The sequence below is a fragment of the Sarcophilus harrisii genome, chromosome 1 (genome assembly GCF_902635505.1).
Source record: "Sarcophilus harrisii chromosome 1, mSarHar1.11, whole genome shotgun sequence".
NCBI classification, from domain to species: Eukaryota; Metazoa; Chordata; class Mammalia; order Dasyuromorphia; family Dasyuridae; genus Sarcophilus; species Sarcophilus harrisii.
Window position 1 is genome coordinate 355,552,120 of NC_045426.1, and position 20,156 is coordinate 355,572,275.

At 33.7% G+C, this 20,156-nt stretch overlaps 1 protein-coding gene across 10 annotated transcripts in view; it reads left to right on the top strand.

The window, feature by feature from the left end:
* The window catches only part of TCF4 (transcription factor 4), a 422,297-nt gene that overhangs the window by 338,907 nt on the left and 63,234 nt on the right, over window positions 1-20,156 (top strand). For all 10 annotated transcript variants that reach the window (XM_012541488.3, XM_023496179.2, XM_023496177.2 and 7 more), the window contains one exon: window positions 19,549-19,654. In XM_012541488.3, the coding sequence (XP_012396942.1) occupies window positions 19,549-19,654 (106 nt within the window). The remainder of the gene's footprint in view (window positions 1-19,548; window positions 19,655-20,156) is intronic.

A 20,156-nucleotide genomic window follows, 5' to 3' on the forward strand; every position in this document is an offset into this window, starting at 1 on the left:
GATTTTAATTGTGTGTACATCTCTGATATGTCTTAAAACAACAGTCTGGCTTTGCAAGTTCTTTTTTTATAGAAATAGAAAGAAACCTAAGACTTATGGTATCCAGAGGAAAAAAACAAGATCTCTCATTTAGTGAAAGGGACAGGTAGAAGGAGGCAGGGAACATGGTTCTAGAAAGTTCTGGCACATAATAGATAGAATCAAAACACTAGTAATAAATATATCTAGGGCCAAACTGACACATAGCTTAAAAATATTTTTTTTCCCCTGTTAGTGATGATCTCAAGATTACTAATAATAATGCAAATAAAAGCTAGCACATTAAGGTTTGCAAAGTACTTTAAAAATTTATTTCATTTAATTCTCACAACTACCTTGGGAAGTAGGTGCTATTATTGTACCCATTTGCAAGATGAGGAAACTGAGGCAGGCAGGGGTTAAGTAATTTGCATAAGGTCATACATCTTACAATTTTCTGAAACAGAATTCAAAATCCGTTTTTTCTGAATCTTAGTCCTGCTTTCAGTGTACTACCTCCACTTTGCTGCCTCAGGTAACTTTAACCTATGTTAAAAAATTTGATGTGGTGCCTCTAACAAATAGTACAATGGATAGAATTGAGAAGTAAAAAATGCTAGACTTGAGAAGTAAATTGCCAGAATGCTAGACTTGAAAAGTAAAAGAAAAACAAAACCTGAGTTTGAATCTTCCCTCAAAAACTAGCTCTGGACCCTAGGCAAGTCACTCTCAATTTCTTCATCTTACTAGGGAAATAATTGTACATTCCTTCCTTCAAGTTGTTTCCAGGATTTTGTGTGTGTGTGTGCGTGTGTGTGTGTGTGTGTGTGTGTGTATAGATATGGATATACATACACACACACACACACACATATATATATATATATATATATATGCATGGATGGATATGGATATATATGTATGTATATATACATATGTATATAAAGTATTTTTGCAAATCTTAAAGTATATAATTATTAAGACTTTCTTGATCTTTCATTTCCCTCATCATTTCCTACCCAGCTTCTTTCCTGGACTTCATGGTCTCCAGAAACTCAATATTTCACAAAATGAAATCATCTCTAAAACTCACCACTCCTGAGCATCTCTAAATCACAGGTCTCTCCCTTCCCCTAATTGGAGAGCTCCTCCCAGAACTTCTATCATACAAAGAGGGCTCTCTGGGAATTTGCCCCATTATTTCCCATTGGATTACTTTACTCGATGTCATGATCTCCAAAAAAGCATTTTTCTTCAAGATGAAATTAGCTGAAACTCACCTCTTCAGACATCTCTCTCCCTGACTTCATCATGTTCCCCTTGTTTCCATGTAATTTTCCTCCCCCCCCCCCCCCACCCCTTTCTGCTTCTCTCTATCTGCTGTTTTCTCCATTAGGTTGAGGGCAGGGGCTGTCTTACAGCTTTTTGATATCTCTAAGCACTTAAAACTGTGCCTGGCACACATTCACTACTAAGTAAATGTTTATGGACTCTACCTTTTTCCTCCTTCAGTACTGATTCTCAGGAAACTATCATAGATCACAGACTTCACTCTGAATAACTGAGGATCATTTAAATTAAAGCAGCCAATGCAATGAGTAGATAGAGAGTTGAGCCTGGAATTAGGAAAATCTGAGTTCAAATTTGACCCCAGATATCTGTGTGACCTTGGACAAGTTACTTAATCTGTTTGCCCTAGTTTCCTTAACTGTAAAAAAATGGAGATAATACCTACCTTAGGGTTGTCTTGAGGATCAAATGAGATAATCTTTGTAAAGTACATACTTAGCTCCCTGCCTGACACATAGTAAAGTCTACAAGCACAAGTAGCTGATCTCCCTTCCTCAAATCTCCACATTGGAGCCCATTCTCCATTCACTGGCCAAAGAGATGCTCTTGAAGCACAAGTCTGCCAATGTAGTTCCCAACCCAGCAAATGTCAGTGGATCTCTGTTACATCAAGGATCAAATATAAAATACTATTGGGATTTTAAAGTGCTTCACCCATTTGGCTCTTTCTTATCTTTCCATTCTCCTTATACACAATTTCCTTTACAATCCAGTAATACTGTTCTCATTATTTCTTGAAAATAGCACTCTATTGCCTGTCTATGTACCTTTTTCCTTTTTCCTATCTATTTTCCCATCCCTGGAATGTCTTCCTTCTTCACTGCTGCCTCCTGATTTCTCTGGCTTTCTTCAAGACAACTCAAATTCTTCCTTCTTCTTCTGTTCTTTCCCATTCCCAGTTCCTTCCCTCTCCCATTGCTAGTACCTGGCATCTAGTTAATAATGAATGCTTGTTGACTGACTGAAACGATACAGATTAGTCTTTGGAAAATCCAATAATAGTTTCCTGTCAAGCAGCATCCCTGCTACTTTTGTACATGCATCATAGTTGTTGCTGTTATTGACAAGACAATCCAGTCATGATGCCATTTGGGTTGTTTTTTTTTTTTTTTTTTTTTTCGCAAAAATAATGGAATGGTTTGACATTTTTTTCTCTAGTTTGACATATGAGAAACAGGCAAAGAGCCCGTTTTGACCAGGGTCACACAGCTAGGAAGTATATGAGACTAGATTTGAATTCAGGTCCTCCCAACTCCAGGGGCCAAAGCTCTGCCCACTCTACCACCTCACTGCCCATTCACAGCAAATAAACATTCATCAATAAGGAGCAAATGATAAAAATATATTGCTTGTTGCACATATTATTGTTGCACATGTTATAGAAAGTATCATTCCTGTTCAAGTATGAGTTGGACGGGATAACTCTGAAATCTCTTCCAACTCTATCATTCTGTGATATGTATGTATATTAGCACTTTGCTTCTCAATCTTAATGACTTATTGACTTGCCTCAGAAGGACATTCACTGGGATGAGAAAAAAAGCATAATTAGCATATGTATAAGTTTTTACTTAATCATAGGATGTTAGTGGTCAGGAAACTTCATTACAAATTTGTTAGTTTAAAGCTCTGAATTTTATAGTTACAGAGGTTGAGCAACAGAAGGAGTAATTTACTTGGCTAATGTCATACAGTATTACAAGTATATCAAATACCATGTGCTAAGAACTTCTAAACAACAACAGCCATAAGCTAAAAAGCTGGAAGGATGCATGTATGTATATATGTATGTGTAATAAATAAATGGTTTGAGAAGATAATGGTGGTATCTGCTAATCTTTGGTTGATCATAAAAGGAAAAATCTGTAGATGTAAATGTGAATTCAGAGAAATATATAATAATACTGACCACTTTTATCATTTATTTTAATAATAAAATTAGGACAAAAGAAGTTAGGTGCCTTGTATGTTGTACAATTTCTATTTCTTCTGCAGAACTACTTTTAAATTATACTGGAAATTTTAAAAATTTAAGATATTTTCATTTGCTCTATAGAATGTGTTTTTAAAATACTAGAATATGTATTAAATAGTTCTTTTTCCCATCTTAAGTGTATCATTGAATGTAATTTACATTTATTCATGTAATATGAGAATGTAACCAGGAAGGTGACAAGTTTCACTTGGATCACATTTTAAACAATTATGTGTTTCAAGCAATCTTTAACCAGGTGTAACTTAAGGCATGCTCAGTTAGGGCCAAGCTATTCATAGTGTTGGCTAAGGGCATTCTTGTATTAGTCCAATTGAAAGTAATAGCAACTATAAAGTGTCAGCTTATGTATTGCCAAGACCAAGACACCAGGAGGGTTTAAAAATTTTTAAAGATTTTTAAAAGTGAGAGTTTGGAGCCATTTTCTTTGACAGAAGAGAGACCATATTTGTACTCAAATTTAACTCTAGTAAGATCCAGTAATGTTTGGAATCCCTTGAGTACACTAAATGGAACAGGGAGCCTCGTTGCATATTCACTTTGCACTATCACTATTATTTCAGGTATCTGATATATATATATATATATATATATATATATTTTTTTTTTTTTTTTTTTTTTTTTATTTTTTTTTGCTTCCCTTCCCCTGGTTCAGTCCCTAAATACCTTAGGAAACTACTCTGGGAGGGTAGAGAGAGTGGTAAAGAGAGAAATGAGTCATTTTTATGTAACTGTCCTTTGAGATGGAATAGAATATTAAAACCCTAAATCCACATTTTAGGTAACAGTAATCATGCTGAAACCTTTTACTTGTTCAAGATTCCTAAAGTATTACTTCAGATTGTCTTGAGGAGTGATGGTGGTGGTTGTGGATAGATAATAGTGTCAGTTTGGACATTTTTTTGCCCTAAATTAAAAATCTAATAAATAGATTAAATAAACAAAAATTGGTTCTGGAGATATGTGCCTAAAACTCAGAGGACAATATATTTTTTTTTTCTTTAACATTCATCACCAGAGGATATAGCACTAGGTAATGACTTTCACCTTTAGAAATAAATATACAGTGATTATCTACTAAGATGAGTCTCCTTGACTGGATGGAGTCTTGGCCCTCTATCATTTGTACCATCTAGAGGCCTTCTGAAGAGATTAAAGTATTAATTAAGGAGAGGAGGGCCAAGATTCCAGTCAGAAAGACTCATTTTCCTGAGATCACATCTGGCCTCAGGCACCAGCTGTGTTACCCTAGGAAGGTCATTTAACTCATTTGCCTCAGTTTCCTCATTTGTAAAAAGATCTAGAGAAGGAAATAACAAACCACTCCAGTATCCTTACCAAGAAAATTCCAAATAAGATCACAAAGAAGTGGATATGACTGAAATGGCTGAACAACAAAATTGTACATAGTTGTTTGCATATTCTCTCTCCCAGGAGATTGAAAGAAGGCTCCTTGACATCTGGCACTGTCCCTTGCCTTTATGTATTCTCAATATGTTACACTTAGTAGACACTTAATAAATGTTTGTTGCCTAATTTTATATAGATAACTCATAGCTCTCATTCCTTCAGAGCATGGGGAGAACCAATGAATTTAATCCCACCCCCCAAAAAAATATATTTCTCTTGTTTTGATTACCATTTTTAATCATTTTACCTCACTCCAATTTTTTTTCTTGATCTTTTGCACACTTTTTACTAAAGGGAAATGAGTCTGTAAAGGACTTTAAGCTAAAGAAATATTTCTTTCTTTATATTTTCAATTCAATTTAAAATGTGATTTTTAATATCCTTCCACATGAGCTTCTGAAGTTAACTAAGTTCTTACTCATAAGAAAGATATACAATCCAAGCACATTCCTGAAGCCTTTCCAGCATAGATATTGGTCCAACAAAGGACCTGATAGAGTTCACAGTCTGCTGATACATCCTTTGGACAAGTTCATAGTGTAATAAGGCATTTGGTAGATCTTTAGAGGAAGAAAATATTGTAATAATTCACACTCATATAGAGACTATAAGGTTCTTTACACTTCTCTGTTATACTTCACAACACTAGTGAAAATATAATTATCTTCATTTTTAAAGATAAAGAAACTGAGACTCAAAATAATATATATTTACAACCTTTTTTTCTCCCAAACATATGTTTCCTTAATATCCTATGTCAATTATTGTTTTAATTAACAGTTGGTAACATTATAGTGTCCTTAAATTTATCATGTATCTCACCTATGCCCTTTGAGGAACTTGGCATTTTATTTTTTAAAGATTATATTATTCTATTTCCTCCTCTCCCCAATCATACAGTATCATCTATTGTATCACCAGAATAATATTGGGGTTTTGTGTGTTTGTTTTTGATTTTTGGTGTCAAAGCCATCTTTGATCGTCAGGATTGCACAATTTTTCACTGTCGCCATCTCAGTTAAGCAAACATCTGAATACATCTGCTGTCTGCAAGACATTATATTAGGTGCTAGAAAAACAGGAGAGAAAGGTGACAGTTTGTTTTTAAGAATCAGATCTTAAGGAGCTCCATAGTAGAACCAGTTTGTTTTTCCATTTGTATCTCCTGTCCAAAGTGTTTTTACTGGCAAATTAATTCAATGACTTAATTTCAATAATGTGTCATAATCTGGAAATAAATATGCTTTATCTATTGCGTTTTTCCTCTGGCAAATATTATACCAATCTCTTTTGAGTTGTCATGAATTTCACTATAAAAACTCTATAGTGTATAGGGGCTTAATTCATTCAGCACAATGTCTTTGGAAAACAGTGGTATCTAGGGATTTAATCATTTGGAGGAAATCCCTCTTTCATGAAGACCCTACCCATCATCACTGTATTATGAATTTTGATCTAGACAAGACCTTAGAGACCATTGCTTCCAACCCTTTTATTTTACTTTTGAGGAAAATGAGATCCAGAGAAGTGAAATGATTTCCTCATGGTCGCTTAGCAAGTAAATAACTGAGGAGGAATTTGAACTTAAGGCTTCCTGACTGCACTCTTTTGTCTATAATGCCAAGGAGTCAGGAAATGCCAAAGGATGTTCCCTATAACAAAGGCAAAAACCTTTGAACAGAATACAGACTTATATTATCTGTGGCACTCCATACTGATAAAGAATCATTAATACATTTATCTCTAAAGCTAGTTTCTTCTATTAAAAATTATCTCCTTAATATATGTATGTAGGACATTTTGTTGGAGAAGGATTTTTAAGGGTTTACTTTATTAAGTCAATTTTTTTTGTCTTTTGTAACTAACAAATATTTGGGAATCTGTGTACTTGGGAATCTTGTGTAACTTTCAGTCAGTCAGTTGTGTGCTTATATAAGTGATCTGCTATAGAAAATTGTCTGTAAAAACCTCCCTCTTTCTTTCTCATATTCTCATCAAGGATGCCCTAGATATGAGTCTAGCTTGGATTGTTATTTTCTGCATATACAGGGTTGCCATCTTCTCTTAAAATACACTTGCTATTGAGTCATGGATATCCAGATATGTTGATTTCACTGTCATAATTGATAGGACTAGATTGCTAGAAAACTACTGAAAATCTGTTCCATAATTCAACCATTTGTTGTACTTAGTTTAATCACTTTCAGCCATTCTCACTTGTTTTGGTGAGAAAAGTACCATATTTGGTGACTAAAGATCTAGACCTTTACCACTGTCTAAATCTCAGTTTCCTCATTTGCAAAATTAAAGGATTGAATATTTTACTGAGACTTTTTCTGACCAAAAACTATGATTCTCTGAGGATCTGGGTCTCACACCAAATCTCCCTCAGGCTCTTTTTTTTTTTTTTTTTTCTGTTTTTATTTATTTGTTTGTTTTGCTTTGTTTTCTGTTGTTATTTGAGGTGATACTGCTCTTAATCTCCCATTCTCTTCTGTGATATTTTTAAAAACAATCTTTCACTCCATATGAGTGCCGTCCTTTGCAATCATACCTCTCTGTTTTTCAAGTATTTGCTGCCTCTTCATTGTGGCAACCATTTTATATAACAAAAAATTCTCTAAGAAATAGTGTTGAGGGGCACCTAGGTGGTGCAGTGGATAGAGCACCAGCCCTGAAGACAGGATGACTCAGGAGGACCACTTAACACTTTTTAGCTATGTGACCCTGAGCAAGTCATTTAATCTCAAATACCTCAAGGGGGAAAAAGTGATATGTTGGGGTTTTTTTGTCCTTTTCCCATTTTTCAGTCAATAGATTTTTTAAAAACAATCAGTCAGTTTGAACTTGTTATTGCTACCCATTGTAATTTCTTTATCCTTTCTTCTGAGTTAGTATTGATTTCAGACTTTAGTCAGGGGTCTGATCATGTACAGGCAGTAGATTTAGAAATGACAGCCACATTAGCAATCAGTTGTTTGTTATTCATTAGCAGTTATTTACAAATCTCAAAGGTGAGGAAAATAGGAATCAAACCCCAATCTTGATTTCCATTATAGTATTTCTTTTACTATGTCATGTACTTCTGTAACAAATTTTTGACAAGAAGTTGTCTACATGCTACGTCTTGGTTTTTCCTTCTGCATCAACTGAATATTATAAAGCAATTTAAATAAGTATACCCTCTTTTTATAGGCACATATTAACATATGTACTATGTATTCTACTATGTTTTAAGACTACCTCACTTTGCTTTCCCTTAGGCAGATTATGCAACAAGGGCTCTATTTCTTCTAACTGTGGCCTTCCTGTGATCTAGCATAATGTATAAACCTACACATAGTGACCACATTAAGGACATAGGAAACCAAAGGTTTCCTATATAAGATTAAAACACAGATCAGAAAGATGTACCCTTTTAACTGTTGAAATAGGATACCATAATGAATAGAGTGTCAAATTTATCATTGTTGTTTCTTTTAACAGCCTGAATTTGGAGATATTATGAATATTCTGCATTTATTTGTTATGGTGAACTACTACTAGTCAGTAGACCAAAGTTTGATTTCCTTCAACCAAGCTTGTGAACAAATTACATGAAATTTCAAATCTGTTTCTCTTTACTTGCCTCATACTGAGAATAGTAACTTCATATCCTGGAAGCTCATTTCACTCATAGACATCTCATATTATATGTACCATCTACCCCTGTAATCTTTCTCAGTGACTGGTTGATTCTTCCCAGAACCTTCCTTTCCTACCTCATGATATTGTTAAGAATATAAAATAAGGTAACATCTAAAAACACTGGATTTGTGCAAAGTCAGTCCTGTTTTGCTATTTTCATTACTTAAACCTAATTGGATTTATGTGTTATAGTTCAGTGTTGTAGGATCTTGCAATTTCTAATATGGGATAAATGGAGAACAAGTACTGGGTGAATACAGCTATTTTTTCCATGACTAATATTTGAGTTAGAAATATAAAATTCTTTCCCTATAAAATAATCTTTTAGATAAAGTGTCTTTTTTAACTAGGGACAAGAACAGGTTATCACAGGAAAGCAGAAGATTGCTAGTTTATTTTGTACAGTGCTAAACCCAGTGCTTTATACATAGGAGCTCCTTGATAATTACTTGGTTTGATTTAGTTGTATTAAATTGTTTCTGTTCTTAGAATATATACATTTTAGAGAAGGAGAGGTAGATATGATGATTTAAAGCATGTCTTGATTTAAGGGGTTGATGATCTACTTTGGATCCAATATCTTGCCTTACTACCTTTTTATTCTCTGCCCTTTGACATTTTTTAGTGTCATTGCAGAAGGGGAAAGAAAGAATTATAATGGAAACCTGATCATTCTAATACTTTCTAATAGCTCTGACTCATTGAGTGGTGAAAAATGAAAGTGGGAAATATCTGAAATATCAACAGCTTGAATTTATTCTGGAAAAATATAATTTAAAATTTGCTATTGTGATTGTATGTATTGGGATAGGTGAAGTAATTAATCAAATGAATTCACATATTCAAGGAATTTCTTGGTTCCATGTATATTCTTTTCTACATACTTTTGTGACACACCTTGATTATTTAATGAGGATTATTACTAAATGAATGAAGACAAATAGGAATGTCACATGGGTAGAAGGTATCTCCTTTTTTTTTTTTTTTTTTTAATATCACAGTGCATATAAAAAGGAGATTGGGAGAATTTCTGTTTACAGAAATGTTTTTAAAGCTATACTTTTTTCAACAATTTGTATACAAGGAACTTTTTGTTTGTTTACACCTCTATGTGGATGTATTCATATCTATTTATAAATTTACCTAGGAGAATTATTTACAGGATGCCAACATCCTCCTCTGAAGTACCAAATTTACAAATCATTCTTTAGCCATGTTGTGACTCTCCACTGAAGGATTTGTTTTCACTCATTTGTCTTAATAACACTTAAAACATTATTAGATGGATAATTCCAACTTTTGTTACAAGATATTCTTTTGTGAAATTGTGATGTTTTTCATCCTGAGATTATTGGGCATTACATTTTTCTCTGCATTCATCATACTCTAGAATATGTGTGAGGAACTAAAAATTGACCACCTCTTTTCTTTTAAGGCTTTTATTTAAATGTCTTCTGAGTTTTAGGCTGAATAGTGGTAAGCATGTTAGTCTGTCTAGCTCTGTTGAGAGATGATGTATTGCGATGGAAATACATTTGGTCTGAAGATCAGTGGCCTTACCTAGTACCAACAGACCTTGAATGAGCTACCTAATCTCTCTGGGTCTCTGTTTCCTCACCTGTAAAAAGAATGGTTTGAAATAGTCTCTGAGTTGCATTCCAGCTTTTATTTTTTATAATTCTCAAAGAAACCATAAAATCAAAAGAATATTTCTCAACAGAAAACAGAAGGGATTCAATAAGGAAAGGAAAAAAACAAAAAAAGGGAAATCAATTATAGAAAATCTGAAAACTGATGTTTATGAATGTGGGAGAATAAACTATATCACTATATTTTACTGTAACTACTTTGTCAGAGATGAGAATGATAGGCTGGCCTATCATTCAAAAGTGACATTTTATCTGTTTTTGAGGACTCCAGAAATCTCTGTAATCATTTTGTTGCAGAGCTCAATATCACTTGAAAGTATTCCAACAAAAATGGAGCAAAAGAGAGTTCTCTTAATATAAAGTAATTTTAGAGATTATACAAGTAACAAATAAACACATGAACCAGAAATGACACATGGTGTTTCCAGTGCCAGTTATCTTTTCAGAGTAATATTTCATTTCTTAAAGGACCCTGTTATACCCTTTCTGATCCCAGTCTGATGAAATTATTTCAACAAAATCTTTAGCATGCATCTTTCCTAGCTGGGATACCCATCCTGGAAAGTCTGTTCAGCAAAGTTCCTCCTCTAACTGACACTTTCTCCTTGATGTTTATCCCGGAGCTTTTTAGTACGGTTAAAACTCATACTGGGCCACTGGTTATTTTATTTTCTCTGTTTTTATGTAGTCAATCATATCCCTTATACTTTTGACATCTACTTTCCACAACATTTTTTTTTTCCTCTCTGTGACAGGCTAATGAGTCTTATCAAGATCTGTAAATTGAGTTGGCTAACTTTCCCAAGGAAATGCAGATCAGGTTTCTTGGAATTTAAGAATTAAAAAAGGACTTTGCCTATCATATTGTGTGCTTTCTGCCCAATGCATTAATCCTTCTACAACATTCCCTGTGTTAGATCATGGATCATGTAGTCTCTGTCTAAAAAAAGATAAAAACAAAAACTCAATTGATGGGAAATTCACTACCTCATATGGCTTCCCCATTTTTAGCTATGACTGTTAATAAAGTGCTTAGATTCAACTGAAATTTATGTTCTGAAACTTTTACCCAATTAGTTCATATTCTGTCCTACAATTACAAAAAGAATAAATTCAACCCCTCTTCAATATTATAACACTTTAAATATTTGAGGATATCTATCATTCCTATCCTCAACTATATCTCTTCTAAATACATCGTTCTTTCAGTGGTTTGTTATACGATAAAATGCGGTATTAAATTTCTTCATTATATTCACCTCTGTTTGGCAAATGTCTATTCTAAAATTCTTTATCTGTAATAGAGTATAAATGTGAACTCTTCAGTATAATGCTCATAGGGTCTGCCCTTTTCCCTGGCTCATTTAACATTTTTAATGACTTCATTGAATATATAGATGGTATATTTAATAGACAAAACTATGAGGGATAGCTGCATGTTAGAATACAATTCATACCTAGAAAAATCTTGGTAGATTAGAACATTGGACTAAATCAAATGAAATGGAATAAGGGCAAATTCAGGTTCTTAAAGTTGCTTTCAAAAAATCAGTTTCACAAATAGAAAATGAAGATAGCAGTTCATCTGAAAAAGATCTTGTGATTTTAGTATATTTCAGTATCAATATGAATTAACAGTGTATGAATAAATATTTTAGAATTGAAAAGGTCATACAATCTTAGACCACTTAGACTTTTTTTTTTTTTTTTTTTTTTTTGCCTTTCTTTGGATGAATAGACAAAATAAATATTTATAGAGTTGACTTAATTAAGAGATACATAACTATGTCCAGGGCTACTGAAATGATAAGCTCTCAGAAGAAAGTGACAAGGATATTTAATGACCTCAAGATCATAGCACCAGGATAAGTTAGAGGAATTGTTGAAGATTAACTGGAAAAGAGAAGACTACATGAAGATGTGATAACCATATTCAAGTATTTGAAAGACTGTCCTATAGAATAGAGATTAGATTTGTTCCTATTGGCCCCAAGGGACAAAAATTGGAACATTGATTAGAAGTTAAAGGGAGAAATTTTATTTCCATCTTTGGAGTTCTATCCCAAATAGCTACCTCAGGGAGGTAGGGAGTTAGTCTTCCACCCCAACCCAATCTCTTCAAACAAGGCTTATAATAGCTTGCTTCTACTTCTCCCCCCTCCACTTTCTTCTAAAACCTCTGCAGCCTGGATTCTAACATTATCTTTCAACTGAAACATCTATTTCTGCAATCACTAGTGATCTCTCGATTGCCAGATCTAAAAGAATTTTCTCAGTCCTCATCTTTCTTGGCTTCTCTACTACACTGATATTGCTGAGCACTCAGTCCTTCTTGATATTCAATCCTCTTTAGGATTTCAGCACACTACTCACTCTCAAGTCTTCTCCCTACCTTCCATATCCCATACCTGTGACTGTTCCCCAAACTTCTGTCCCAGATCCTTTTCTCTTCTCTCTCTGAATTCTATTACTTAATGACCTCACCTGCTATCTTAGTTTTAGCAATCTTCATTAGTCAGATGACTCCCAGGTCTGTATATCCAGCCATATTTTCTCTCGCAAACTTTAATCTTTTATGACTAATTACCTATTGGTTATCTCAAATGGAATAGAGGTCTCAAACAACTCTCTTTTGAAATTTCCTGTTTCTGTAGATTGTACCACTATCCTTCCATTCATCCTTGACTCACTCCTCATTCTCCTTCACCCCACATATTTCATTCAGATGCCAAAGCTTATTTTTACCTTCATGACATTTTTTGACTATGTCCTTGCTCCACTCACACAGCCATCACCCTAATTCAAGGTTCAATTCATTCATTTTGCCTGGACTATTACAATAACCTCTTACATAAATAATCAACTCTATTGCCCCCTTATTAACCTCTATGATCAAAAATACTTTCTTTGGTTTAGTTTATATAAAAAGTTCTGCACAACATATCCCCATCCTAAAAACTTTTCAGTCTTATTATACTTTATTAGCTTTTATATACTCTACGTATTAGTGAGATTGCTCTTCTCTACTCCATCTTCTATCTCTATACCTCTACATTGTCAGTCTCCTAGCCCAGGAATGTAATCCTTTTTAACCTTGACCTCTTGGTATCCATGTGCTCCTTCAAGGTCTAAGCACCTTGTACAAAAGATATTTCCTGGTTGTACAGTTGCATATCCCTTTTCCTTGCAGATAACCTTATTGGGAAGGATTTTATTCTATATATTTGTTCTATATCTTGCTATATAGGGGTGTCCCAAAGTCTTAATGTAATTTCAAGCTTTAATAGTTAACATTACTAGCTTCAATGGCTTTAACTGCACTGCAGTCTTTGGGATATTCTGTATGCATGTTTTCTCCCCTGTTTGAACAGAACTGTTTTGCTTTTCTCTTTGTATCTCCAGAGCCTAAAACCATGCTTGGTAAATAGTAGACCTTTAATATCATCATCATGAGCATTTATTAAGCACTTTCTATTTGCCAGGCGCTAAACTGTAAAAAAAAAAAAAAACCAAATTCCCTGATCTCAAGAAATTCACATTCTAATAGGGAAGATGGCATAAAAACATACAACCATGTACATAGAACACATATACTGGATTCATGGGAGTAATCTCAAAAGGAAAGTATGGATGGGAGGGACAGGAATGATGAGAAAGTGAGACTGGAAAATGCCTGTTATAAAAGGTAGAAATTGAGCTAAGTTTTGAAAAATAATAAATATTTGCTGATTAGGCATCTACTCTTTTTAATCAATGTCAGGGGTATTTCTGGCATTTTTGTTCATATCTGGTTGGACTACATACATGCTGATTACCCTTTCAACTCTGAATTTTTGTGATTGTTTCTTTAATTCTATTTGTTAATTCCATTATTGACTTCTATTAATCAGAGTTAGAATTAGAGAATTGCATTGCAATTCTGAATTGTAATTTTAATGGGTAATGGGTAAAACGTAGATAGTGTAGGAAAAATGCTCCTGCTGCTGTGGACAGATCTAGAATAAGATATTTATCAAGTTTTAAGGCTAATTTTTAAAACTGTGTCCATGGTATACTATTTTATGCTGAAGGATATGACCTTTAACTATTATGCATGTGACCTGATTTATCACTGAGCATCATATAGGCAAATCTTTCAAGACTTATAACCACTTGCATTTACAAGAGATTCAGTCTCATAATGTAACAAAGGTCTCAAGTTCATAATGATTCTGCCTTTGGAAGTATAGTTAGGAAACATGAATGGCTCCTGATTATGCCTCTGTTAGAGTGACTCCAATGCACTGGTATGTTCAAGCTCGTCACTAGAAAATATCATTCTTTCCTGCATAGACCCCAGAGAAATTCTGTATCCCTATCCTGTGAACAGAGGAAAGTAAGAAATGCAAAAGACAAGGGTAGCCACAGTTATTTATGAGAAATAAGAGTAGATCAATCATATGCCATCATTAACAATAAAATGACATGTTAGAAATGAATACTAGTAGCACTGAACTAAAGTAATACAAGAGAAGGGCCAAGAACTGCCATTTTCTCTATACATACCTTGTTGATTCTGATTTTAATTTGGTTTGGCTTGGTTTGTTTTTTCATTCAGACTTGAGTATCTACCATAAAAAAAATACTATCTTATCTTGTGTTGTTGTAACTTTAGCTTTCACCTCCCAGGTATTCCCTTGGAAGTTGCCACCACACTAGTGCTTCTTCGTACATCTTGGACAAAGCCCCTTTTCCTGTCTCTATTTTTCTCTCTGTATGTCATCCTGTCTTGACTATAATCATTGACTCTTTGTATCATGTTTGAAAAAACAACCTGCATGCCCTAATTTTCCTCATTTGTAAAATGAAGAGATTGGACTAGTTTCTTTCTAAAGACCCTTTTAGCTCTAAGCTTTGGGGAAAAAACTTATTGACGTGAACATGAATTTTATCAAAGATGAACAATGATGTCTGACATTGATATAATGCTTTTGTGTTTGAAAAGACTTTTACATACATTATCTCATTCATTTTCACCTTAACTTATTGAAATGGGTGCTATGGTTATCTATCTGCCTTTCACAAATAAGGAAATTGAGGCTAACAGGTTAAGTGACTTTCTCAGAGGGACACAACTAGTGAGAGTGATGATACTCAAACACAGGTGTCCCTGACTCTAAAGTTCAACAACTTTATCCAGTTCTCTGTGCCACATATTCCCAGAAGGGAAGAGACAGGGCTTCATCATTTCATACCACGGTCAAAATCCCTAATAGTATAAGGCTGGAATGTGGACATCTAGCATTGCCACCAAGTAGACTTGTTACTTTAAGAGAAATCACTTCATCTTTCTGGCCTTGGAATTTGGACTAGATAATCCCACAGGATACAATTTTAACTTTCTGTCATTCTATAAAATGCTTACTAGGAAAGGAATGACTTAATTTCAGTTTAGGACAGATATCTTCTGAAATTGGTAAACTGCAACTTGTAGATGGAAGGTACATAATCTAAGTTTATGCTCTTGAAAATAGGACATTTGAGAGTATTTTGAAAGTAACTTATTTTAATTGACTTTTTAGCATCACAGTGGAAAATAGTCATATCTGAATTTGGTAAAATTATCTTGACAAATCAAAAATTAGATAGTGTATATAATTTGAATAACCTTCTCAACAAGTAGAATTCTGTCAATTACAGTGTGGATTAAATATGGATGGATTTTAGTTTAACAGTCTTTTTCTAGCAAAGGGAATTCATAAATAAGTGATAATAGGTAACTTCTACTTCTAAATGACTTCAATTAGCCACAGGCTTCCCCATTTCTCCCAGAGGAAATAGCAGTAAATAACCTTGAAAGAAAATAAAAGGAAATAACTGTTTTAAATGTTGTCAAATGATATTTTATCTAAAATACTATGTGTATGCATATTTTTGTATATTTTAGAGAGCTTTTATCAGAGTAAACTATATTATCTCAAAAGCCTTAACCCTTTTTTTAAATACTTTAGATAGCAAGTACTTTTTGCACACTTTTAAAGGATAAGATTTTTAATAGTCTGGGTAAAAATTTCCAGCTTTTAGAAAAATGACAGTGCTTCATCCTTATGAATTCATGCCTAGTAACCAAATACACCTCATACTTTTTTGTCAGTGAATAAAGATCACTGATATTACAGTTTCACAACATTATAGTTACATTCAAGTTTTTTAATACCAAAACAAATTTCATTTTCAATTCTTTTTTCCCAGAAAGTTGTGGTTTATTTCAACTTTTAAAACTAACATCAAGAGTTCCCTTAAAAAGAACTGCTCCTAAAAAAGAAATTTTCATTGGTTACTTACAAGGAAGTCTCAAGTAAATGACTGTTGGTTTTGCTTGACAGGACTTTCAGTAAGGTTCTGATTTTTGTAAGTTCTAGTTGTTTGGAGGGACATAGGGGATCCCCTGGTTTTAGATTTTATTCTTTGGTTTTCATAACTGTTCTTCAAAAAGAGTTTTCATTTTTCTTTATCACAGTGGAATTAATAAATTGGGTCTTTAACAAATGGCTATTTATGCATGATGTCATGCAAGCTAAAAACCTAATTCACATCTAACAAAATATAGAACTTCTTTCTTTTTTCTTTTGAATATCTTTGTTCTAAAAACTGTATTTTTTATTATATTCCTGACTCCTCCCAATTTCTAAGATCATAAATGAGATATCCATATAGCTTATTTGATGTATGTCAATCAGCCTGCATCTCTCTGTGTGTATATTCTCCTTGTCTGTGAGGACATCATTCTGACACTCCCAGCCTTATATTAATGCTTGGTTTGTGGCTCATGATGTTCTGAAACAAACGTATACATTTTTAATGGTGTTCATTAGATTACTGAAAAAAGAACAGAAGCTTCTTAGTAATACTGCAGTAAGCCTTTTACTAGTAGATTCCTCTTTCCTTTCACTGTGACCTGTGAATGTCAGAATAGGCTCACTGCCAATTTTGTGATCTGCTGCTTGCTTCAAAATGGAGGCAGGAAGGTATCCATTTTCATCGAGAAGATGACAGTATTTCAGTCCTCCAGACCATCTGGAGAGGAACTTTTTAAGCAAAAGAAAATGGGAACTTTTAAAATATTATATTTAGCAAGAAAGAAAAGAGAGGAAAAAAAAATTTTAAATTAAACTATACTTATGAGTTCATGATTGTCTAGTATGCTGTCCTGTTTAGCTGAAATATAAACAAGAAAATACACAGGCTATTTTTACAAAGAACTAGTTCCCAAAGCCTCTGGAGTATTAGTAAACGAATCTAAGTAAATTAGTTTTTTGGCACACTTGTTAAGTTTATTGCACACACAAATATAATAAGTACAAGAAAAAGAAATTTCCCCCTGATGCACGCATTGTGTGTTGGTGGTCTTATGTAGATCCAGACTTTTAATGGCCCTTTTCATGCATCTCTGCAAAGAGCTCGCACCATGAGAATTTAATATCCCAAGATATGTTTATGATTTTCAGTGGTCTTGATAGTGTTGTTCTCTGGATTTCCCTCCCCTCCCCCTACTTCTTTTTAAGAACAAAGAGTTTGCTTGAGGGGTGGAGTAAATGCAGAGCTTAGTCCATAGCTTTTATTTTTTGCTTCTAACATTTATGTGAACTCTGATTTTAAGGAATAAAAATATTAATTAAAACAACAATAAGAGTATCAAATTAAATTCTTCTATATTTTCAGTTTTCTGATATCCCAAGACCATATTTTAGATATTACATAGAATATTTATACTCATATAGGAATTGGGGGAAAAAACTCTGTTGATATTCCTGTTTTAGGAAAGTATCATACCTGGTTTTTGTTTTTAAAAGCTTAGACATGTATATAATCTTCTTTTTACATAAGTAGAAATCCTTTATTTTTTCCCTCTTTTTTTATATTGCAGAGGAAGCAATCTTCATGTTAGGAACTTGATTAAAATTAAAGATAGAAAAGAAGCATTTGAAAACTGAAAAATAGTATAGCAGGAATAAGGCCATATACCAACATCTCACATTGTATACCAAGATAAGGTCAAAATGTGTACATTTTGATACCATAAGCAGATCAGGAGAGCAAGGAATAGTTTGCCTCTCAGATCTATGGGAAAGGGAAGAATTTATAAGCAAACTAGAGAAAGAGTACATTATGAAATGCAAGATGAATAAATGTAATTACATTACATTTAATGTTTTTGCACAAACAAGTAATACAATCAAGATTAGACGGAAAGCAGAAATCTTGGAAATAACTTTTATATCCAGTGGTTTCGATAAAGGCCTCATTTCTCAAATATATAGAGAATTAAGTCAAATTTGTTAGAATACAAGTCATTCCCCAATTGATAGTCAAACAATGTGAACTATTAGTTTTCACCTCACAGATGAAGAAATTAAAGCTCTCCTAGTCATATAAGAAATGCTCTACATCTCTGTTGATTAGAGAAATGCAAATCAAAACTTTGAGGTGTCATGTCACACCTATCAGAGTAACTAATATGACAGAAAAGGGAAATGATAAATGTTGGAAAAGATATGGGAAAATTGGAATACTAGTGCATTGTTGTTGGAATTATGACCTAATTGAACCATTCTGGAGAATAATTTGGAACTATGCCCAACAGGCTCTAAAGCTATGCATACCCTTTGATCCACCTTTCTCACTCCCAGGTCTGTATCCAAAAAAATTATTAAAAAGGGGAAAGGACCCATATGCAAAAATGTTCATAGCAGTTCTTTTTGTGGCAGCAAGGAATTGGAAATTGAGGAGCTGCCCATAAGTTGGGGAGTGATTGAAAAAGTTGTAGTTTATTAATGTAATGGAATATTAATATGCTACATGAAATGATGAGCAGACAGATTTCAGAAAAACCTGGAAAGACTTAAATGAACTGATATGAGTGAAGTGAGCAGAACCAGAAGAACACGGTATATAGTAACAGCTATATTGTCTGATGGTCAACTATGATAGATTTAGCTCTTCTCAGCAATACAATGATCTCAGACAATTCCAAAAAACTCATGATGGAAAATGCTCTCCACATCCACAGAGGGAACTATGGAGTTTGAATGCAAATCAAAGAAAAAACTATTTTCACTTTTTGGGGTTTTTTTTCTTTCTTAAGGTTTTTCCCTTTGTTTGGTTCTTCTTTCACAACACGACTAATGTGGAAATATGTTTAACATGATTGTACATGTATAACCTATATCAGATTGTTTGTTGTCTTACAAAGGGGGGTGGAAAGGGAGGAAAAAATGGAACTCAAAATCTTATAAAAATGACTATTGAAAGCTATCTTTATGTGTAATTAGAAAAAATAAAATAATATAAGGTGGGTAAAATGGAGCATTTCATTTTTATTTTTTGCTTCTTATACAATAACATACTCTGTAGTATTTACATCATTACAGGAAACAAACTAAATTAGTTCTTGTTCTCTAGGTTTATGCTCCGTCAGCAAGCACTGCCGACTACAATAGGGACTCACCAGGTTATCCATCTTCAAAACCAGCAGCCAGCACTTTTCCTAGCTCCTTCTTCATGCAAGGTAAGAAACTGCTTTTCAGGGGAAAGCCATTTAGCAAATTCATGTTAAAGGTTTGAATGAACTTTTGCTGGATTTTCACTCGGAGTGAATTTTTCATAAAAATGGATAAACCTGCCAATGTTCTTTTCTGAGAAGTGTGGTGGAGAAGATTGAACCATTCCTGTTCTGAATATCAGTATGGGGCTTAACCGAAAGTATTACATACTAGGTTCATAACTTATTTTAGACTATATATATTTTATTAATCAGCATTGTCTCCTTACCATGCATAACTCTTTTTCTTAGTTTTGTTTAACCTTGCCTTGGCAAGACTTCATGGGGTTTTCCATATCTTTTTATCTTTCATTGACAAAAAAATTGATTTCCAATTTAGAAAAAAGGGCCAGATTGTAAGAACTGCCATGGTATCATCCTTCAAGGTATAAAGAAGGCAGCCATGAAAGGATCCCTTTGATAATGGGGTATCATTTTCCCCAAATGAGAGCAGACAGATTCAGTTAGG